Source organism: Mercurialis annua, linkage group LG1-X (genome assembly GCF_937616625.2).
Source record: "Mercurialis annua linkage group LG1-X, ddMerAnnu1.2, whole genome shotgun sequence".
NCBI classification, from domain to species: Eukaryota; Viridiplantae; Streptophyta; class Magnoliopsida; order Malpighiales; family Euphorbiaceae; genus Mercurialis; species Mercurialis annua.
The window spans coordinates 3367284-3392332 of record NC_065570.1 but is presented as its reverse complement, the minus strand read 5'-3'; the positions used below and the strand labels follow the sequence as shown (position 1 = coordinate 3392332).

Below are 25049 nucleotides of genomic sequence, written 5' to 3'. Positions count from 1 at the left end.
GTTAATACATGTGTATAATCAATAATTTTTTTGTTCTTTATTGTTTTTAATTAAAAAAATCGAATTACTTTAAATACAATTAAATATCGAAAATATAAAATTAATCATAATAAAATGAAAATACATGTAAGATATATTTTTTTAAATTTTATACAAATTTAATAAAAAAAGTTAAATGGGAGAGGAGCTGGGGAAGAGCATTAATTAATTTTTAAAGTGTTAAACCACGCGCGAGTAGTAAAGTGAGGAACACGGAGTAACAGATGATGTGGGAAAGTGGAGAATAGTGGAGCCCACGATATTGAAGTATTATCTTGACTAAAATCCTCAGTAGAAACAGAAAAGACGCAACGTTACAATTATGTAAAGATTATGAATGAATATCCCCCTACCACTAACCAGTATTTACTTTTATATACGACGTCGTTTTATAACTAACGTTAAAAATGTATTCTCTTTATACTTTTAGTTATTAAAGGAGTTACGTAACTGAAATTCAAAAATACTACTCCCTCCGTCCCGTTTAAAAAATCCCATATTCTATTTTGGGATGTCCCATTTAAAAAGTCCCATAACTATTTTTAGAATATTTTTCCATTGAATACCCCATTTTACCCTTATTTTAGTTATTTTAAAAGAGTTTTATGGAAAACTCCACTATCATTAATAGGGGCAAAATATGAATAAACATGAAAAGACAAGAATAATTAATGTTTTCTTAATCTGTGTGTAAAATTAAATGGGACTTCTAAAATGGGACTTTTATTTTTTGCTTGGTATGGGAGTAATGTTATTTTAAACTAATTCTTTTGATTGAACAGGAAAGATTCTGTGTGAGTGTATAATTTTGGAAGGTAGTGGTAATTGCAAATTTAATAATGGAGATTAAGTAGATTGATCATGTGATATGTTGCATTTGTACTATTTGGTTCAATGAGACAATCACACATTTCTATGTCATCATTATTTATCAACTAGTCGTAAACCCGCGCATTTGCGCGGATTTATATTAATATTAATATTTTAATTATAATTATAATATAATTTTAATAAAAAAATAAATACTAATAAAAACTAATATTTTTTACATTTTAAATTTTCATATATTTTTGGTGTTAGTGTTCGATTTATTTTTCTCCAGTGATTTGCATTTATATTGTCACAACTTTGTCGACAATTACTTTTGGTTAAAATTTGTGGATCAAATGCTCTGCTTCTCAATATTTTACGATTCATATCAAAATTGTTAGATGGTTCTTTTACTATTCTTAATAAAATTCATGATTTTTTTATTATAAGATATATGCTTGATAACTATATAAATAAAGACTACATGATTATTGTGACCTTCAATTTTAATATTTTGTACATAATTGACGAAATGGAATTGGAATGCCTAAAAAAAATGAAAGTACAAATTTTAAAGAAATTCAATAAAGAAATTGAACATTTTTCAAAACAAATAAATTCATGAAGCAGAAATAATTTAAAGTTTTTTTAATGTTTACAGTAATTAAAGTTCTTATCTATATACAAAATGAATTATTATTTTTATTTATTTGAGATGAAGGATTGAAAAATTTCAATTTCACAGTGTTGACACAACAAAACTTTTAATTCTAGTCGTAAGCTCGCGCATTTGTGCGGAATTAAATTTATTTATAATTTAAAATACATTTAAATTTGAAAAAGTTAATTCATAAAAATAAAACTCATGATTTATAGAGTACTGACAGAAAATAAATTGCAATCTATTTTCTTTTTCACAGATGTAGACATACTCTATTTATTATAATGGATTAGAAGGAGTTAATTTAGATATTTATTTTTAATTCGGCCTATTAAGTGCAGAGGTATGTATCGAACCCATGATCTCTGAAGGATGTCATAGGAGTTTTGTCAATTAGACCAAAACTCCTTGGCAAATTGCAATCTATTCTAATACTTCTAGTAATGAATCGTTTTAAAATAGGATTAATGTCATAAAAATTCACCAACTTTACACGTTTTCTCATTTTAATCATGTAGTTTAAATTTTCTCATTTCCATACACGAACTACCATTTTTCTCAAATTCATGCATGGTGCTGAGGTGTCATGATTCTATTGGTGCAATTCAGTGAGGTGGATGTCATTATACACCAATGAATGAGTGCCACCACCGTGCATGAATTTGAGAAAAAGTGGTAGTTCGTGTATGAAAATAAGAAAATTTAAACTGCGTGATTAAAATGAGAAAAACGTGTAAAGTTCATGATTTTTTTTGACATTAACCTTTTGAAATATCAAATATATACCACACATTTTTTGCATTTTATTCTTTTAACTTGTCTTCTAATGATATTTTTTTGATCTCTCCAATAAATTGCTTCTGTTTCTTTGTAAATTTGTCTCCACTCTATTTTTTATAATAAAATATGAATCTGGTACCATGTTTTTTAATACTTTACGATATTCATCAAATCTTCTTGTGTGATCTGGTTCTTTTGTAATTAATAATAAAATTAGTGTTCCTTTTCATTATAAAACGCATGTTGTAATATTGGGGTTATAGACACTGGATATTTTCGCTATATATTATTTTGGTTATTGAACTTTGATTTTTTCAATTTAGTTACTAAACTTTAGTTTCTTTTCAATTTGGTTATCGAACTTTATTTCTTATCAATTTGACCACTAAAATTTATTTATTTTTTCAATTTGATTACAAAATTCAGCTGTCACGTCATCTTTTTTTGCCTAAAAACCTCCATTGAAATGATTTTAAAGTTTATTAAATGAACAAAAATCAAAATTTGGTCACCACAATGAAATATAACGATAGTTTGGATACTTCCAATGCCTATTAACCTTGTATTACATGAGAGTTGATAATTTTTGAAATTTTCGTTTATTCTTTTAGTTAATATCTTAATTTATTTATAAAGGTTGGAATATAAGTGATTTATTAAGTATTAGAATTGTTTTTTGGTTGAAATTATAACTAAACTTGTAATTGAGTTTGTATAAGGTTACTACACTCATAATTTAGAAGATCACTTTGATTGTGGATTGAAATAATATTTAATATATCATAATGAATACATCATGTATATAATTACAATCATTTAAAAAATCAAAATTAAATAATTAAAAAGATAACATGTGTGAATTTTAAAAAATCTGAGTTAAACTTTTTTAAATAAGTAAATTTTCTAATTTGATTTATATAAATAATTTGCTTATATATAATCTGAGATAATTTCCAACAGGCCAACATCCAAATTTTAAATTCAGGATTACATTTAATTTAAATAAATTATATCGTACCAAATGACATTCAATTTGAGGAAGAATGTCAGAAGATCCAGATGCCAAATTCAAACCCGCAACCCGACTCGATTCTCTCATGCTTAACAATTGGGGAGGATATGGCAGGTTATGGAATTCACCTATGTAAAACAAACAAATTTTATATGAGCTCCACTTAAAAAAACACCGAAAAACATTGGCGGATATCTCAAAATTGGAACGGGATAATAATCAGTTTCAACTCAAAGTACCTCATAATTTATACACATCCATCATTAGCGGACATAATTTTTAAACCACTATAATAAAAGTATCATAGAAAAATGGTGGAAATATTACTGTTTTATTAGAGATATCCCAGTTTGCCATCAAAACTTAACCTTTATATTTATCAAATATGGTTAACTTGAAGTTAAGTTTGCTAGTCAAGTTTAACATGAAAAGTAATTTAATTTAATATCACAAAAAAATAGAAAAAATCAATCATGAACCTTATTATACTAATAAATCATAGAAAAATGGACTTATCTTTTACTTTTTGCCATTAGAGAACTGGTTGCACTTGTACCCTGGTGCAATTAGTAGTAACATAACAAATTTAACATCAGATCGACCTAAATTTGACACAATAACAAACCAACAATAAATGAATGATTAAGGTTTTTAAAATATACAATACTACAAATGCTGCTATAAACTAATTCAATTGAATAAATAAATAAGTTTTGCTATTCAAGTTTAACATGGAAAGTAATTTAATTCTATATTACAAAAAATAAACAGCAAAAAATCAATCATGAACCTAATTATACTAATAAATCATAGAAAAATAGAATTATCTTTTATTTTTTGCCATTAGAGAACTGTTTGCACTTGTACTCCGGTGCAATTAATAGTAACATAATAAAGTTATAATCAAATCGACCTAAATTTTACATAATAACAAACCAAAAATAAATGAATGATTAAGGTTTTTAAAGTTTGCAATAATACAAATACTGCTACAACAGTGAATAAATAAATAAGTTGTATAAATTATCAGATTAAGTAGTTGATGATACACGAGTCAGATTCTAACCTCGTCTATGGCTTATTGCTGCTGGTTTCAAACCTCGTATAAACTATTTCTGGATTTCAATTGGTTTCTATTTATCATGGGAAAATATCAAAGCAAAAATAGTCATTAATGCCCTAATAGGAATAGATTAAGAAATTTTGTTTGTAAATCAGATTAAGAAGTTGATGAAACGTGAAACAGTAATTTGATGTTGAAATCATAATGAATAAGATGTTAATAGGAGAAAAGGGAACGAATAAGATGTGGATAGGAGGAGAGGAAAAGTTTGATGTATTGTTCTTCTAAAGAAGTTGATTTAATTTAGGAATGTTACTCTACAAATTTAAAATTTAATTAAAATAAGTGTTTTTAAAAGGTTGGAAACTATGAGAGAGCTCTATTTGCTGAGAATTAATAAGAGAGCTCTATTTGTTGAGAATCAATGAGAGGCCTCCGTTGGTCCTCTCAATTATATAAGTATATAGATAATTTTTCTTCATAAAATGCTAAGCATGTGCATCAAATCGGAAAAGTTACACCATTAGTATTTCAACTTTTTTAAATCTACCATTTCGGTGGCTAAACTTTTACTTTTTAGAATTAGTTTTTAAACCGTTTAGAAATATACCAAATAGTGTTTTTGAGTATTTCGATTACCGACGTGTTTGAAAGAGAGAATAAGCTCCATATGTATGTAAATGATATACTTTTTAATGTGTCATCATGATTGAAAACTATTCTAGCAAACTATAGTAGTCGGATGATCGAAAAATAGCTAAATGCATTCATTTCGTAATATTTTTAAAAAGTTGAACACTGATTTAAAAAAAAATGAAACATTGAAATTAAAAAATTCAGATTTTATAGATTGTGAACGATTTTGACTCAAATTTTATGTTTTTATTCAAATAAAGTTCGTAGATTAAATATAGGCCGAATTTGTAATATATTGCTTATGAAGCTAAATCCAAATCTGGATAGGAAACCGAATGTAGTAAACTTGCTTTAGTGAAATGTTTAGGATTTTGATGTGCTAACTAATGCACCAAATTACTCATGAATAACTTATATTTCAAAGAGTTAATACAAAAGTATTAAAACAAAAGGCATTTATTCTTCAGTTGAAAGCGATTGTTTTACCTCCAGTGCCCAAAATCAATACGTCTCCAGCTATTAGGTGACAATCTCACGATAGGCATCATCAATGTTCCAACACTTTTGACTCATGAACATGGCTAAATGTGATATGATCTAATTGGGTGAAAGGCACGCTACGGGTCACGCTTGTTCGTGAATCTCCCGCGGAATCTTGCTCCTTTCTTTCGCCTCAGCAGTGAGTGGGGCCATAGTCTCACTGAACCGGAAACAGTAAAACACTATTTCATTTTATGAAAATAGATTATAAATATAAAATTTTGGAGTTTCAAAAGCATTTCGGAATGGAAATGGAACGATGAATTTGTGCAACAGCCAATCACATCTCTTGATTCAAATGCATGAAGGCTATCAATGATGTTGCTCAAAATGTTATCAACTTCATTTTTGGACCTTTTATATGCATCTATCGGCAGATTTTTCTTGTCTTATCACACAAAACAAGGGTAGCACCAACATTCTATTATCATAAGCCAACCATTTTATTATCACCAGTAGTCCAGACATGAACATGAGCCATTCTTGAAGTGGTGAAAACGAAGCCTATCTCGAACAATAATTTCTCTATTAGCAACAACCGAAATGTATTTAATTGCCTGATGACAATCCTCACACATCCGAAGGTTTTTCACAATCCTGATGGGAGTATCATGGCTGGTTTTCATAATCCCAAATGCTATTGCAAGCTTTTCGCTATGGTATCTAACTGCAAATTCCCTTTCTTCCTCCTCTAATTCATGCATCACTACATCATGTGCCGATGCATAACCTGCTTCTCTACATCGCGACATTAGTTCATTTAAATATCGATATATTTCAGCTGTCTCTGGATGGGACTTGTCACCCATGCTAAATAAATAAGTTTTCTTATCAACTTCTATTGTGCTATAACCTATTTGCTTCTTTAAACATTTTTCGATCATAATGTTTCTAACTGTCTCCACTCGGTCCATTCTACCTGCCAAAGCATAAATATTTGAAAGCATTACATAGTGACCTGGATTTTCTGGTTCAACAGCTAATAAATGCTCAGCAACTTGCACACCAAGATCAAAATTCTTATGCATTTTGCAAGCCCCAAGCATAGCAGTCCAGATAGCCACTGCTGGCTCTTTAGGAACTTCTTCGTTAATAAACTTAAAAGCTTCGTCAAGAAGTCCAGCACGCCCTAGCAAATCAACGAAGCACACATGATGTTCTATACCCGGCTTGAAGTGATACTCTTCTCTCATTCTGCCAAACACCAGCCGACCTTCTTTTACTAGTCCTGCGTGTGCGCATGCAGATAGAACAGCCACAAACGTTACTCTATTAGGACGGGGTCCTCTCCTTCTCATTTCATCAAATAAATCGACAGCTTCAGGACCATAACCATTCGTTCCATATCCAGAAATCATGGCTGTCCAAGAAACAACATTCTTTTCATCCATTGCATCAAAAACTTCCCTTGCTTTCCTCACATACCCACACCTCGTATACATGTTAATCAACGCTGTCCCGAGCACCACGTTCAAATCCAAACCATACTCAACAATGTAATTATGCACCCAACATCCTATACTAAGCGCCCCCAACTGAGCACAGGCCGATAACACACTAACAAAAGTAGCAGAATCCGGCTCAAATTCTTCATCCCTCATTTTATTAAACAACCCAATCGCTTCGTTCCCACACCCATTTTGCTCATACCCCGAGATCATCGAATTCCACGCCACTATACTTCTCTCACGCATTTTATCAAACACCTTCCGCGCATTACCCAAATCACCAGATTTTGCATAAAAAGCCACCAAAGCAGCCTGCACATACACATCCAAGCCAAACCCACTCAACAAAACATGCCCATGAACAATTCTACCAAGTTTTAACGAAGATAAATCAGCGCAAGATTTCACAAGAGAAGTAAATGTATAAGCTGACGGCCAAATATTATGAAGAACCATGTAATTATAGAAGTAAAGAGAATAAACGGAGAATTTGTGATATTTCGATGTGGATTTGATAAGCGAATTGAATAAGAAGGCATCGGGATTTGAGACGGATTGGAAAATCTTGCGCGTGTAGCTAATGGAGGCTGCTGCGCAAGCTAGAGTGAGAAGCTTGGTGAGGAGGGAGCGGCTGTGACCGGAGCCTGAGGTGATAATGTAGGCATGGGCTTGCTTTAGAGGTTGAAGACGCGGTCCGGCTTGGATGAGGTAATGATAAGCTGGAGAGTGTGGGAGTTGATGGAATTGTTTGGTTTCCATTGAAATTAGCCATGGAAGTAACGGGAATTTGATTAACTTGCTGTTTAAATTTGGCGGCAATGACTTGTTTTTTTAAATATAGTAACCAGTCTAAACGCATCATTTTGCTTTTTGGCATTGCCCCCTCTCCGTCATTCACCGGAATTAGATGGATTTCCGAATGTGTTACATAAACTTTAACTCAAATTTGAATAAATATAAATTTTTAAATTCGAGCACGACTCTAAATTAATAAATAAAATATTATTTCCTCCGTCAACAATTGATATACTGATTTGGGTTTACACATATTAAGAAACTAGTGTCGCTTTACGTGTTTTACACGTGGCTTGTAGTGTGACTCGTCAAATTATCAAATAAAATTTAAAATAATAGTTAATTTCGAATAGTTTATTTTATTAAATATTTAAGATGACGGTTTTAATTATTTAAAAAATTTAAATTGGTCTCAAGTTTTATATTATAGATAATTTTAATAGAAGATATAAAGTAAAAATTAAAAGGAAATTCTTATCTAAATCCGGTCCAAAATAGTTTACCTTATTTAGAATTCTATATAGTAAAAAATAATTAAAATAGTAATCATTAAATAATTAAAGTAATCTATTTTAATTAGCATTTTATACAATTATCTCAATATAATAGTTTATTTTGGTTAGTAATCTAATTTATTTTAACATAGTAGTTTATTTTAGTTAGTACTCTAATTTTAATGATCATCTTAATAGTTTTTAATTAATAATTAAATTTTAAAAATGAAAAGGATATATTTAACGTAAATGTGTCTGTCCCCTTCCCCCTCCCTACTTTTATATATTGTACTAGTTTTTCGCCACGTGCTACGCACATGAGCGATATTCATATGACCCGTGACTATATTAAATATTAATTAAATTGTTTAATATAATACTTTTGTTTTTAATAAACTATTATAAAGTATTTTTAATTTAATTTGAAATGTTAGTACGTGCGTGATATTTATATTACCCGTTATAAATATTAAATATTAATTATAATATTAAGTAATATTAATATAACTTGTATTATACACTTGTTTAAAGAAAATGCACCAAAAGTTTCTTGTATTATTCATATAAAATTTTCCGATACTAAAATTTTCTAGTGGTTAATAAATTCTATTTTCTCAAATTTCCACATCAATGATACTCTTCTACTACAGTCACGTGCTAAACGATATTCTATATAACGCGTTGTATATATTAAATATTACTTAACTATTATATATATTATTTTAATCTTTAATATATTATTAATAACTTTTTATGTAAATTGAAATTGTAATATCTGAATAACATTTATATAATCTGTTATGTAATCTTAAATTAAATTTGTGACCAATATTTATAGGATATTATCAAGTCAAATAAATTAAATCATCACAATAATAAATGCATATTTAAAAAATTGAATTCTAAATAAAAATAAAACTAACAAACATTATCATATCAAACAAACTAAATAGTCATAATAATAGATGCATATTTTTTAAAACCGAATACGTAAAAAAATTAAACTAATAAATATTTAAAAAATCTAACCTTGTAAATAAGATGTGATTGATTTTTTTTTCCACGGCCGATGTTGACATGCTCAATCCTAGTATACTTTTTTATTAAAAACACATCATCAGCCAAATTATCCGCATGTAGGAATTCTCTTAGTGGACACCATATAGAGGTGAGCAAGAACCAAACCAAATCGAAAAAATGAACTAAACTGAACCGAATTTTATTGTTTGGTTTGGTTTTTCGATAAAAACGGTTTGCTTTGTTTTTTACTCTAGGTAAAGTTTGGTGTTAGGTGTTCGGTTTGATTTGGATGTTTTGAAAACCGAACCGACCGAACTTTAATATAAAATATATATATTTTATAAAAATAATATACATATATACTTATATTTATATATTTTTTGTTTTTATATCTTAATTATTGTTGATATATGAGTTAATAATTGTTTTTTAAATATATATGGAAGTTTATTAGACTCTAATTATTTAATATTTCAATTAATTTTAATATAAAAATATTTTAAAAATAAAAAATGGTGAAATTCGGTTTTATCCGAACCATACCGAACCAAATTTTTTAGTTTGGTTTGGTTCGATTTTTTACCTCCAAACTAAAAGTTCGGTTCGGTTTCAAAAACCGAAAAAATTACAACCGAATCAAACCGACCGATGCTCACCCTAACTCTATGTGCCCCACACCACCACCTCTTTGGCTTGATCAGCTTTAGCCGAGTGAAACCTCCTCATCAATAATACATAGATAGAGTTGATTATAGACAAACAAAGGCTTAATACATAGTTTGACCCCTGAACTTGTACCCTTTTACCCATCTAACCTCTAAACTTAACGTCTCACCTATCGAACCTCTGAACTTGTTAAATAATCTGATTTAACCCCTAAACTTGATAAATACGTAAATATTGAACCCCTCCGTGCCACCTGTCACTTGAAACATTCTAGAATAAATTGTGTACGGAGGGGTTCAATGTTTACGTTTTTATCAAGTTCAGGGGTCAAATCGGATTATTTAACAAGTTCATAGGTTCGATAGGTGAGACGTTAAGTTTAAAGGTTAGATGGGTAAAAGGGTACAAGTTCAGGGGTCAAACTATGTATTCAGCCGACAAACAAACGCTTCTTTTATACCTCAATAATTCAATATGAATTAGACTATGATACTACTTTTTATATTGGAATCACTTCTATTATAACAATACTTCTATTTGAATTAAACTCTTATTTTATTATTTATTAAAAGAATATGTATGTCATAGACAACTTATATTTCTTCTATTACATGCAGAATCCGATGTAAAATCGATAACTTTATTAAATAAAATACCAATCTTAGATAATTAATGATATTTTTATTGAAATAAAATTTTATAAATTAGAGTCCTACTTAAATTTGTATTTCTTATTTTAATTAAAAAAACTATTTCTTATTATAATTAAACTCTTAAATTGAATAAATATTAGCATTAGATTTGTAGTTGACTTCGTTTTTCTTTTAGTTATTAACCCTAATATCGGAATTTTGCCTATCTCCCCCCCCCCCCCCCCCTCTTTCACACCTATAGAATAGTTATAGATTATAGATAGATATAATTATTTTAGTTAAAATTATAATAGTTAGCTATAATACCCCTATTAAATAGGTTATTTAGATTTAATATAATCATCTTAAATATTTTGCTTTATGAACCATAAAATTTAATGAATTAAGATGATACAGCTATAGAGATTTCGAGATATACAGTCAATATAATATAATATATATATATATATATATATATATATATATATATATATATATATATATATATGTTGGAACAGTTTATGAAATGGAACGAAATTATCAAACAATGTTTCTGGCTGAGTCGCGGACTAGGTCACTCTCTTTAAGACGTTTCGCGGCTCTGTCTCTGATTGTGCAAGCAGTCGTACATACCACGTCGCCCCCAGGATAAAACAGCCGAACTCCGATGAATACTGCACTGTATTCAGCGGTCAATTACACCTTTCTGTCTATTGTTCAAGAACTCAGTTTTGTTTTTGTAAGAAAATAGCTGTTCTGTAAAAACTTTTTTTTATCTGATGGGGAAGACAGCAGTTTTATAGCAATAATAAAACTGAAACGGTAAAAATAAATCAAAACGTTTTCCTTTATTAAAACAGTCAGTCAAAACGTGGGAGACAAAAAATAAAACCGTTACAAAAAGATTTCAGAAATAAAAAATTTATTAAGTGCTAAAACCGAACCGAACCGAACCTGACCTGACCAGACCAGACCAGACCAGCCGGCCGACCGACCGGACGGACGGCGCGCGTGTGTGGTAAATCGGGTAGGATGTAACTCCTAGCCGGTTCACAAAACTGGGTACCCCTTGGGGCCCAAACCCAAGTGTGAGAGATCACCCTTATAAGCTCAATTAAATGAGCTCTCCTAAGCAATGTGGGATTTCCACAATACTCTCTTTACTCTCACTTAGCACTTTTCTTTTTCTTATCTTTTCAAATTCAATTTTTGTACCAACAATCCCCCACTTTGAATTTTAAAAATAATTTCTCGAGCAATTTCTGATCCAGTAAGATTGCGCTTAAGCAGAGGTATCTTTCGATTTGAACCTTTGCGTAGTGTGTTAGATTCTGATTCAACAAGAGTGACTCGTAGTCTTGAACTCTATCTCGGACATCTAACCACACACAACCTTTTCTAAGAGTGTATTCAAAAGCCCGTGCGTTTATGGCCATGCACGTCTATCCCAGTTTAGTGAACGCTCTAGAAATTTTGCCTCAAATTTCATAGAAAGCGGCCCCACTTTCACATTCACAAAGGTGAAGCTATCAAGAGTACTCCCGTAGCTAGGTACTCCACTCCAAATGGAGTATAGACTTCATTAAGAGATTCTATTAACTCATCCTCTAATCGCTTCAGGAATCATGCCTCAATTTTGCATGTTCTGGCTCATATCATTCATAACTTGTTATTACCCATTGAACCTATTTCTTGGGATCTCCAGTCAGTTAGGTCGGGTTACCATTATGAATGATTCATTCTATAGGCAATAGTCCCATTCCCTTGGAAGTTTTATGGACTTTCTCTCTAGCTAATCCTTTCGTCAAAGGATCTGCTAAGTTATCATCAGTGCGTACATGATCCACTCTAACAGCCCCTGTTGAGATAAATTCTCTAACAGTGCTGTGCTTACGACGTATCTGTCGTTTCTTACCATTATAATAACGGTTCTCAATTTTTGCAATAGCCGCGGTACTATCGCAATGGATCAACACAGCTGGTATCGGTCTTTCCCATAAAGGAATCTCAGCTAGCAGGCTTCTTAGCCACCCTGCTTCTTCACTAGCAGCAGCTAGTGCTATCATTTCTGACTCCATCGTAGATTGAGCCAGAATCGTCTGTTTCTTTGACTTCCAAGAAACAGCTCCACCAGCTATACTAAAAATATAGCCGCTCGTTGCTTTGGAATCATCTGACAATGTATTCCAATCTGCATCACTGTACCCTTCAAGTACAGCAGGATGCTTCAAATAATGTAGTCCAAGATTCATGGTTCTTTTAAGGTATCTCATTACCCTTTCAATAGCATGCCAGTGCTCAATACTAGGTCTACTAGTAAACCTGCACAGTAATCCAACGACATATGCAATGTCGGGTCTAGTACAATCAGTGGCATATCGAAGGCTGCCAATGATGCTCGCATATTCAGACTGTCGTACACTATCACCAGTGTTCTTAAAAAGTTTTACACTTGGATCATAAGGTGTACATGCAGGTTTACAGTCGAAGTAGTTATATTTCTTTAGAATCTTCTCAACATAGTGAGATTGATCTAAAGAAATTCCTTTTTCAGATCTAGTTATTTTTATGCCAAGAATGACATTCGCTTCACCTAGATCTTTCATATCAAAGTTGGCACCCAACATTGATTTCACAGCATTCACGACATGAATATTTGATCCAAAAATCAACAAGTCATCAACATATAAACATATGAAAGTACAAAGCTCATTCTCAGATTTATAATATATACATTTGTCACTTTCATTCACTTTAAAACCATTTGAGATGACAAGATTATCAAATTTCTCATGCCATTGTTTAGGTGCCTGTTTTAGACCATACAAGGATTTGTCTAACTTGCACACTTTCTGTTCCTGTCCATGTATCACAAAACCTTCAGGTTGGTCCATGTAAATTTCTTCCTCCAATTCACCATTCAAAAAAGCGGTCTTAACATCCATTTGGTGTACTACCAAATCATAAAGTGCAGCGATCGAAATCAGCACTCTAATGGATGTTATTCTAGTAACTGGTGAATAGGTATCAAAGAAATCAACGTTTTCACGTTGTCTATAACCCTTAGCCACTAGTCGAGCTTTATATTTATCAACTGTGCCATCAGGTTTCATTTTTTTTTCAAAATCCACTTACAACCTATGGTCTTGCAACCGGAGGGTAATTCAGTCAAATGCCAAGTCTTATTGGACTCCAAAGATTCCATCTCATCATTTATGGCTTCTTGCCAAAGATCAGCATCTAAAGAAGTTAGAGCTTCCTGGAGGTTTGCAGGATCCTCCTCTAAAGAATAGACTTGGAAATCTGGACCAAAGTCTTTCGAGATTCTAGCTCTTTTACTCCTTCTGATCTCTGGTTCTATATCATCTGTAATCTCATTATTCCTGACAACAGGAATGCTACTAGATGATTCGCCCCCACTATTTCCTAATTTAAAAGGAAATTTCTGTTCATAAAAATCAGCATCTACGGATTCAATAATCACTCGTGCAGTCAAGTCATAAAATCTGTATGCCTTGCTATTGACTGCATACCCAATGAACACACATTCATAGGCTCTACTTGCTAATTTTATTCGTTTTGGATCAGGAATCCTAACATAGGCTAAACAGCCCCATGTTCTCAAATAAGACAAATTTGGTTGTCTTTCTTTAAAATCTCATAAGGTGAAATTTTATTGTTCGATTTTGGTACTCTGTTTAGCACGTAGCAAACAGTCAATAATATTTCACCCCACCAATAAGAAGCAGCACCTGAGTTTAATAAAATAGACACTACAGCTTCTGTAAATATTCTATTTTTTCTTTCGGCTTTACCGTTCATTTCAGGAGAATAAGGTGCAGTTCTTTCATGTACTATACCATGCGAGTTATAGAAATCTATAAACAAGCTTGATTCATATTCAGTACCTCTATCACTGCGAAATCTTTTGATTTTCTTATTAAATTGATTTTCAATTTCTGTAACAAATAACTTGAACATATCAAGTGCATCACTCTTATTTTTCATCAAGTACACAAAAGTAAAATCAGAACAATCATCAATAAAAGTGATAAAATAACGTTTGCCATTTCTAGTCAAAGTTCCATCAAGTTCACATATATCAGAAAGAATTAAATCTAATGGTTCAGATTCTCTAATTACTGATCTATGTGACGTTTTTGTTATTTTAGCCTGACTGCAAAATTCACATTTTTCAAAATCATTTAAAGTCATTTTAGGAATTAATCCTAGATTACTCATATTATTAATTATCCGTTTATTAACGTGACAAAGTCTAGCATGCCAAACATTAAAATCAGACAACAAGTAAACTGAAGCAGATACTTTATTAATTTCAACATTCATCTTGAACATATTCTCACAAGCATAACCCTTTCCCAAAAAAATACCATTCTTAGTGATGGTGTACAAATCACCCCCAATAGTTTGAAAAAACCCAGCCTTGTTGAGAAGATAGCCAGACACCAGATTCTTCCTCATCATAGGAGTATGCATTACATCCTTCAAGATCAATGTCTTCCCTGAAGTGAACTTCAGTTCGACACTTCCAATTCCAGCAACAGTAGTGGTGTGAGTGTCACCCAACAGCACTTTCTTGTCTTCAACAGCAGTGTATGTCTTAAACATAGCACGATCATGACAGACATGGCGAGATGCGCCCGTGTCTACCCACCACCCTTCTGATCCACCAACAAGGTTGATCTCAGCCATCACCTCAGTGATCATAGCCACAAACGGCTCTTCAGTCAGGTTAGCCTGAGGGGCTGCCCCTGGTCTGTTCCGACACTTGCGTGCCATATGACCCGGTTTTCCACAGTTGAAACACAGAAACTGTGGCGGATCATTTCTGACAGGTGGTTGCTGTCTCACGTTATGGTTCCGAGCAGGATTACCATTCTGATTATTTCTGTTACGGTTCACATTTTGGTTTGAGTTCCCATTGCGATTCTGATTCTTAAAATTTTTGCCAGTTGGCTTCAGAACCGCAGAACTGAACTTTCTGGTGTTGTTAGAAACAACAAGCACCTCATCTTTCTGGTCCTGTTTTCTCGCCTCTTCCTCAATACGAAGGCGAGTAATCAAACTTTCCAGCGAAAATTCTTTGGTTTTATGCCTGAGAGAATTCTTAAAATCCTTCCACGAAGGGGGCAATTTATCAATCAATACAGCAACTTGAAACTGTTCATCAAGGACCATACCTTCAGATATTATCTCATGTGCAATTTTCTGCAATTCATGTGACTGAGCCTCGACTGATTTTTCATCCGTCATCTGATATTTCAGATAGCGACTGACAGCATACTTCTTTGTTCCAGCCTCCTCCGTATCATACTTCCTTTGCAGCGCCTCCCATATTTCAGTAGCTGACTTATAATTATCTGAATTATAATAGTCATATAAATCATCACACAAAGCATTCAGAATATAATTTTTGCATAAATAGTCATTGTTAAGCCACTGTTGAACATCAGCAGTTTGTTTATCCAGTTCATCACCATCGGCAGTATCAGCAACAACAGGTAAAGGACTAGTAAGAACAGCAGCAACATTTTTCATAGTAAGGAAAAATAAAGTTTTCAGCCTCCATCTTTTGAAATGGAGACCCTCAAAACGGAACGGTTTGTTAACATCAAAGCGACCAGAATCTAAACCAGAAACATCATCATTAGCCATCGCAGAAACTGTATACGTCTTAAAACTGTTGGAACAGTTTATGAAAAGGAACGAAATTACCAAACAATGTTTCTGGCTGAGTCGCGGACTAGGTCGCTCTCTTTAAGACGTTTCGCGGCTCTGCCTCTGATTGTGCAAGCAGTCGTACATACCACGTCGCCCCCAGGATAAAACAGCCGAACTCCGATGAATACTGCACTGTATTCAGCGGTCAATTACACCTTTCTGTCTATTGCTCAAGAACTCAGTTTTGTTTTTGTAAGAAAATAGCTGTTCTGTAAAAACTTTTTTTTATCTGATGGGGAAGACAGCAGTTTTATAGCAATAATAAAACTGAAACGGTAAAAATAAATCAAAACGTTTTCCTTTATTAAAACAGTCAGTCAAAACGTGGGAGATAAATCAGGGATTGTGTTTTATTCAAAAATAAAACCGTTACAAAAAGATTTCAGAAATAAAAAATTTATTAAGTGCTAAAACCGAACCGAACCTGACCGGACCTGACCCGGCCGGCCGGCGCGCGCGCGTGTGTGGTAAATCGGGTAGGATGTAACTCCTAGCCGGTTCACAAAACTGGGTACCCCTTGGGGCCCAAACCCAAGTGTGAGAGATCACCCTTATAAGCTCAATTAAATGAGCTCTCCTAAGCAATGTGGGATTTCCACAATACTCTCTTTACTCTCACTTAGCACTTTTCTTTTTCTTATCTTTTCAAATTCAATTTTTGTACCAACAATATATATATATATATTATTTATGTATGCTCGTTTAGATTTACGAGCCTCGCAAGCTTTGATCGATACTTGAGGTCGGCTTGAGATGAAACTCAAGCAGCTTGAACCGAGCTCAGTTCAAATTCTTCGAGTTGATCTCAAGTTTTTTTTATAAAATTGGTCTCAAACAATTCTTGCATTTGCGCGTGATCAAATAAATATTTAATTTAAATAAAAAGATTATTAATAAAGTAATGTTAACAAAAAATAATACACTTTTAACATTTTGTATTTTATATATTTCGTATGTCGAAATCTGTTTTTTATATATTTCCTTGCAAATATGTCAATAGTTACTTTTTGTAATAAATTATGAACCGAGTACGAGGAATCTCATTTTTAACGATATTTATCAGATCCGCTTATTTGATCATATTTTACTAAACATCTTTTCTATTATGAAAATTATGCTTGATGATAACCACATTGATAAAGTTCGAGTACTTGTTTTTCCTTTATAAGGTTGTTTTAGATTACGAAGTCGTTGTACTATATTTTTAACGAAAAGAATATTGATAAACTTTAATAATCAATCGAATATATATATTTTTAATGAAAAGAATATTGGTGCCTTTTCAATTATATTTTATTTATTAGTTTGATTTGTATTCAAAGAGTTTTCTGCACAAATAATATCTTCTGTTTCTAAAGGCCTTGTAAACACCTAGGTGATAAGTTTAGTGGTGGTGAGTTTCTGGATCTTGGGAAACCAGAGGTTGGAAAATTAGACTAGAACAGGTAGTGTTTAACTCTGTATTTCAAAATTGTTGTTTCTTACCCGTAAAATAAACTGGTTAGTAGAATTCTCAAGAGGTGATATCTTAGAGAGTGGATGTATGCAGTTGTAGAATTACTATAAAAATTTAGTTTTTTTTACTTTATGCATTATTGTTCATTTTCAGTTTAGCTTTTAAAATATATAAATTAATTTTCATAATATTTTTGAAAAGTTTTTAAGTTTTTAATTCATCTCCCTCTTAAGAAGCCATCTGGACTGACAATAACAATGTCACAGTTTATTATGAAAAATCAATTTCACTATATATATATATATATATATATATATATATATATATATATATATATATATATATATATATATATATATATATATATATATATATAATAGAATTAGAAAAATGATTCACGTAATAAAAAATAAAATTTTATATATATATATATATATAATAGAATTAGAAAAATGATTCACGTAATAAAAAATAAAATTGTAGCTAAGTACTACATGATTAATGAAAATTGAACATAGAATTACCGGCATCACGTCAATTAATAAGTACCATTAATTTGTTCAGCAGAGAGACAGTAAAAAAATTTACATTTTCTTTTTAGAAATTAATTTTATACATCTCTTGAATGTTTCAAGATACAAAAACCAAAGTGAAAAATAATTAAAAAATAAATAAATAGAAAAAGATAATACAATATCATTTTAATCCAAGCTATAAACAGCTTCCACTGTGGAAAATTATATCTCAAACTTAACATGAATATATTTAGCAAAAGTCTAGAAAATAATTGATTAAACCGACAAGGTTTAAAAGTCATGATATATTAACCAAACAATTAAAGTTATGAGTTATAAAAAGATCCAATCAAGAAAAAGAATGACGAGTTAGAATTCAACGAATGATTTAGAACAGAGAAAAATAAAAAATAAAAAAATTATATGAATTCATAAAATTTTTGTGGATAGAAACTAAAGTATAAATATTAGGTAACTCTGTCGAAGTCGTTTTAACTATTCAATAAATTATTTTGCATTAACTAATTTATATTTTTGATAGATTTTGGCCAATTATCCAATGAACTATTTGAATTTTTTAAATCTTACTAATAATTTAAGTGTGTGTGTGGTTCAAATGAATTCTATAATTTGTATTGAATTCAATTAATTTTTTTACAGAATATATATGTTTGGTTTTCTAATGAAATTCATTTAGAAATATATATCCTAATTTCACAGAATTAGTTATTCTTGTTTAAAACTCTGATATATTTGCAAATAAGATTCCAAAAAGTAAAACATTTTAATGATAATAATGATCTTTTAATTTTTATCATTTTTTACTGAACCGACCGCAATTTTTGAAAAAATCGATTTCACAAAAAGTCGATTTTTGGTATATTTTTTTTATTTTCAATTTTGATTCGGTTTTAATTTATATGATTGGTTTAATTTTGATTCGGTTTTGAAATTTGAAAAACAAAATTAATCGAATCAACTTAATTTTTTTTAAATCGGGCCAGTTTTGGTTTTCAACCAAATCGATTCTCGGCTTGGTTTTGATTTTGTATTTTTTTTACCATCGGTTCGCATTTGGTTAAGTCAACTTTGATATTTTTTTTAGGATCATTTCGATTTGGTTCTGAAGTTTGAAAAAAACAAAATAACCGGACCGACCTACCGATTTCAATATAATAAAATCATTAAATTTTAAGGTTGAATTTACACTAAATACAATTTTTAATTTATTTTATTTTATTTGAAATGAATCCATATTTAAAATTCGTGATACCAAACAGAAAAAGAAATGAATGTCAAATAAGATTCATTTAAAAATAAAACGAGTTGCATGTTAAAATTAAACCAAACAAAACCTGAATATAAATGCAAATATAACTCTAGAGTCTAAAAAGAAGACATGAAGAATGGAAGATTATTCAAACAATAATTTCATAAGCTGTATAATTCATTACATGATTTACAAACACAAATAACTTAATAAAAAATAAATGAATCTTTCAACTTGTTCTTTCTTTGGTGAGAACTTATTCAAGCACAATATAATTAAATTCCATAAAACAAAGTTTAACTAAGCATCAAACAAACTACTACTACTATATTATAATCATTTGGATTTTGCAGCGTGGAGTGATTGAGCTTGGCGAAGGCGTCTCTCTTGCGAAAGCAGTTTCGCGAATCTTGTAAGAGCGTCTTCATTAGTCTCTGTCGACTTACAAGGTTCGAAGGTTCCATAATCCATATTTGTTCTTGAAACTTGTTTCTGTAGCAGCTTTTCACCCACTTTCACAAGATCCTCCAAGTTTTCTTTTGTGGCCACATCTACTGAAGCAGTGTTCTTATTCAATGTGCAATCCTGCATCCAAAAACGTTACTCAATATCTAATTGATCATTAATTTTGTCGTATAACTAGGCTGGGATATTGCGCACCTGAATCCTGAGGTAGTTGTTTTCGGAGTGTAGGGCTTTAAATACTGCAGAGATATGCAAATCCACCATGTCACCGCTTGCATGACTGAACACGTCGATTAAAGGCGTGCACCCCTTCGCTGTTAACCAACCCAACACACCCCATTTTGCAGCCTCACCAGCTATGCATTTCTCCTCAGCTTTTGGTGCGCCGGTTCCTAAAGATATCACTAGAAATTTACCATAGTCCACTGGCTTTATTGGAAAAAAATCTTGATTTCCCTTTATGATTTCGTTTGTCACTTCTCCTATAGCAACCAATGTCTGGAAAAACAATCAACAACTATTAATTTTTGGATTCAGAAATTCGATTACTGTAAAGAAATGATATGAAGATGGTCTTCTACCGGATTATTTGCAGCAACGCCACCATCTATAAGGTTAAATTTTGTCACTGCCCCTGTTTTCTCTTCGGTGGTTTCGAAGAAATGAGCCGGAAGATAAGTTGGTGCAGCCGATGTGGAAATGCATATGTCTGAAAGGAGAGCGTTCAATGATGGATTTTTCTTAACCTGTAGCGTTGCATAAAAAATATCATACACAATGAAAATTAAACTCGAAACTAATCGATTAAGAGAAGCCGACAATAAATACCTGAAAGCTGGAGAATATGGCAGGTTGGAGTTTTGTAATATCATATGTTGGGATGACAACATTAGTTAATGTCTGATTCAATTTAGTGCTTCTAAGTTTTTCCTTAACAAGACGATGCAGATATTTTCCATCGTATTTAGGTCCTGATAAAGCTTTGATGACGCTTAATGCATGGGGAAAGAATTTGAAATTGCGTTGTGGAAATATTTTGGGACATTCATTAAGGTAGAACTCTTTAATATCCTTTGCAGCAAACATCGGACGGTTCTTCTCATTAGGGCAAGCAAGCATGGCGGTCACCAGACCGCCTGTGCTCGTTCCTGATATCACGTCGAAATAGTCTGCAATTCTTGCATCTTCGCCGTCGAGTTTCTATATCACAGACCAAAAACATGCAACAATATTAGAACATTCAGTAACGTTTGCATGATTAATGTAAATTATATATTTACCATGCAATGCAACGAGTAAAAATTAAAAATATAGATACCTGAAGTTCAGATTCTAGGAAACTGAGGATAATTCCAGGGATAATGCCTCTGACGCCACCTCCATCAATGCTGAGAATGGTGACTAGGTTTCCGTAAGTTGGTGCTTGAAGTGGTACATCTATTCCTTCCATTACAAAAATTTGATTGGTCTGATTAATGATTACTAAAATAAGTGTATGTAAGGAGTGATAATTAATTAATAAAGTAGTGGGTCGAAATTTATTATACTTTGTAAAATATATATATGCCTTAATTTGGAATATTGCTTGATTTGTGATTTTATAAATGTTGTTTCGGATATGGCTATTTATAGAGCCTTTTCTAGTGTGTGTGTGTTTCTCATGTTTAAAAAAATTCCATGTTGATTATTCAAGAATATTTATTTGACCAGATTTTAATTTATAAAAGAATTTAGGTGCTGAATAGTCAAAATTGGCATGTATTTCCATTTATAATCTGAGTATTACACCACTGTACACTATTAGAGTCACCATTCTAGCTTAAGTGTTACACCACTGTACACTATTAGCTTAATTCAAAATTGGCATGTATTTCCATTTATAATCTGAGTATTTTCATGTATTTTCATTTTTAACCTCAAAGTGTACATGAATTGGCAAGGTACTTTTCTAATTTAAGTGAGGTCGCGAGTTCGAGCCATACTCATGTATGCAGCCGTTTAAAATTTAGAGCCAACACTTTACCTTCCGCAAGGAACCTACCCGGCTCAAATAGGAATTATTCTGAATGTGTAAGATTTAAATGTGTCATCTCATAATTGGAATTCGTTCAGGACACTTCACGTATCCTATACCAAAACAAAGAGTATGCATGATTCATAAAGTAATGTGAACTGATTTCTTCAAATTTTTTTTACCCACCCGGTTTTCAAAGTTTCGCCCTGATTAATACGGATCCGATCCGCATCGCGCACCTGACATGATGGGTGAGTCTACCAGTGGAAATTTTTTACATTCACAAAATTCGAACCCGAAACCTTGTTAAAGCGATACCAAGCATTTTACCACTAATTTCACCCCTTTTTATAACGTTACTGAACATCCAGTAACGTTGACCCCTTCTAACGTTATAAAATCGTCAATTCTATCCAAATACATACCTTTGAGTTTCAATTGTACCCAATTTTATAAATTACTCTTTTTCATCCGTAAAAATTTCAAAAACCCTTATAAATGACTTATTTGAACTCTATTTCATTTGAAAAATTCAAAATAATGACTTTTTTGAACTTTTTTTGTAATAAAAAAGACGCAAATTTAATACTAGTGGGTTTAATTGAAAGTGAAAAGTATGAATATATGTATAATTGGTTTACTATGTCGTAACATTGAAAAGGGACTGAAAGATCGAGGTTTTTTTGGAACATTGGATCATATTTTATTTAATCAATAATTAACAACCAATGAGTTATAATTCAAATATTATAAGCACTAGGCAGCAAACTGCTAGTTCGTGGTTAATTCATCTCACAAATGTTCCCCTTTTCAATTATCGAAAAAAAAATTACCAATGAATTTAACTCGAATGGTATAAGCGCTAGGCAGCAATCTGCTAGGTCGTGGGATCGATTTCTCCTACAAACGCTCTCCCACCTCCTAATTATTAAAAAAAACTTAAATTTATATGTTTTTATTACCCAAAAAAAATTAATAATTGACAGATATAGTAAATATGTTTATACATTTGTTTGATAATAATGCAATTCATAATCTTAAAATAAAACAACTCTGAAAATAAAATATTTAAACTAGAAAAATGCATATAATTTCAAAATAAGAGACTCTAGGTGATTTATATGATTTTCATTGTATGGAAGTTACAAAATATAAGAATTCTAAATAGGACTAAAAGTTATGAAACACTTAAATATTTTAAACAAATTAATTTATATTTCTATAACTATAACAAAACTGATATAAATATCCCTAAAAAATATTTTCGATGGTCTATCCGTCAATTTTACAATAATTTTTTCTAAAAAAAAACATAAAAAGGATAAAAAAAAAAGTCTAATTAATAAAAAAAGGTGCAATTCAGTGTTATGCATTATTTTTTTGATTAATTACACGAAATTTGAAAATATACAAATGTTTTTACAATAATAAAATTATTTCAATAATAACATATAAATATTTGTAAACTAGTATAAGCGCTGGATAATAAACTGCTAGGTTATGGATTCTAAATTTCTCACGAGCGTTTCCCTCCTTAATTATAAAAAAAATAGTCTATTAAAATTTGATAATTTTTTTTAATTATAAACTAATTTATCATAAAAATAAATTAAAAACTAGAACATATTTTATTTTTATCAATTTATTTATTTATTTATAATGTATTTATCATCACTTATAAACATTGACAAACAAGACAGCTAAAATTATTGTTTTTTTTTAATATTGTCAATTTGGTTATAGTTAATTATAAATAGATAAAGATGATTTTACCAATTTCTAAAGAATGATGGATCATTTTGCCTAACTTTTTTTTGAAATCGCGTAACTTCTTTTTAAATGATTTAAAACATGAAATGTTGACCATTAATCAATAGGCCTAATTGATTTAAAATTACAAATTTTAGTGTACTTTAAAATTTTACCACAAACTTTTAATTTTAGCAATGCACTAGCTTTTCAATTTTTATAATTCTAAACACTGAATAATATTTTGTTAAATTACGAATTTTAGTGTACTTTATAATTTTAAGACAAATTTTTAATTTTGGCAATGTACCAGCTTTTTAATTAATTTTTATAATTCTAAACATCGAATTTTAATGTACTTCATAATTTTAAGACGAACTTTTAATTTTGGTAATGTATCAATTTTTAAAAAATTACAATTATAAACACCAATTAATTTCTCGTTAAAAAAATACCAATGTCGATATCAGAACAATGCACATCAGTATTTTCTGACAGAAAATTGATCGGTGACTCGAATTGCAAGAAATAATGATAGTTCTTGTATTAAATTGTTCAAATTACAAAATATTATGTAAAAATTACAAAACACACTAAAATTTATAATTTTTAAAGTAATTAAATCTAATTAATAGTATAACCTACACTAACATCCATTGAATGATTGATGTATTTGGTAGTGTTTTACATTAGACTAACAAGAATTTAACACCTATATTTATATCTTTAATTTTAGGTAAAATGTCTTAAAAGATACCCATTTAATTATATTCTGACCCTGTAAAATCACTAATTTTATCCGAATTTACACCTTTCATTTTCAATTGTACCAAAAATATTAAATTGACCTCTTTTTCATTCAAAAAAACTCAAATAAGTCATTCATTTTAAATTTTTTGAATGGAAAAAAGTTTAAATAAGTCATTCATGTATTTTTTTTTTGAATTGTTTTTTAGTGAAAAAAAAGTCCAATTTACAAAATTGGATGTAATTGAAAGGGAAAGATGGAGACTTACATAAAATTGGCAATTTAATAAATACAGAATATAATTGAAAAGACTAATAACTAATAAGTGGGGTTTTTAAAATATCAAATCAGTAGGTAGAATCCACACACCCATTTAAATGTCGTGGTCATTTCTCAGTAGTATATGAAATGTAGTGTAAGGTTTTTATCATAGACATCAAATCAAAACTATAAGAAAATGCTTATTCATTTGACTTGTAATTAATCATACATGA

General features: G+C 30.8%; 2 protein-coding genes and 1 long non-coding RNA gene across 3 annotated transcripts; all 3 read right to left on the bottom strand.

Annotated features, from left to right (window-relative positions):
• Positions 1-3240: 3240 nt before the first annotated feature.
• On the bottom strand, positions 3241-4829 carry LOC126664948 (uncharacterized). The gene is made up of 2 exons (XR_007637488.1): positions 4369-4829; positions 3241-3904 (listed from the first exon to the last, which is right to left on the bottom strand). It is a non-coding gene; the product is annotated as an uncharacterized LOC126664948 (long non-coding RNA).
• A 612-nt stretch (positions 4830-5441) lies between these two features.
• LOC126664259 (pentatricopeptide repeat-containing protein At2g33760-like) lies at positions 5442-7892 on the bottom strand. The gene has a single exon (XM_050356562.2). The coding sequence runs from the start codon at positions 7746-7748 to the stop codon at positions 5991-5993; it is 1758 nt and encodes a 585-aa protein (XP_050212519.1). The 5' UTR covers positions 7749-7892; the 3' UTR covers positions 5442-5990.
• Positions 7893-19778: 11886 nt separating this feature from the next.
• On the bottom strand, positions 19779-21616 carry LOC126664260 (patatin-like protein 2). The gene is made up of 5 exons (XM_050356563.2): positions 21363-21616; positions 20873-21244; positions 20626-20790; positions 20240-20542; positions 19779-20164 (listed from the first exon to the last, which is right to left on the bottom strand). Exons 1-5 carry the CDS (start codon positions 21492-21494, stop codon positions 19916-19918), a joined length of 1221 nt encoding a protein of 406 aa, XP_050212520.1. The 5' UTR covers positions 21495-21616; the 3' UTR covers positions 19779-19915.
• Positions 21617-25049: the final 3433 nt, after the last annotated feature.

What these genes read in the sequence shown, in the direction of transcription:
- LOC126664259 (XM_050356562.2), bottom strand. Translation starts at nt 7,748, where the DNA reads ATGGAAACCAAACAATTCCATCAACTCCCACACTCTCCAGCTTATCAT.
- LOC126664260 (XM_050356563.2), bottom strand. Translation starts at nt 21,494, where the DNA reads ATGGAAGGAATAGATGTACCACTTCAAGCACCAACTTACGGAAACCTA. An exon ending in TCCTAGAATCTGAACTTCAG is followed by an intron (nt 21,245 to 21,362) that starts GTATCTATATTT and finishes TCTGTGATATAG; the next exon opens with AAACTCGACGGCGAAGATGC. An exon ending in GCGTTGCTGCAAATAATCCG is followed by an intron (nt 20,543 to 20,625) that starts GTAGAAGACCAT and finishes TTGTTTTTCCAG; the next exon opens with ACATTGGTTGCTATAGGAGA.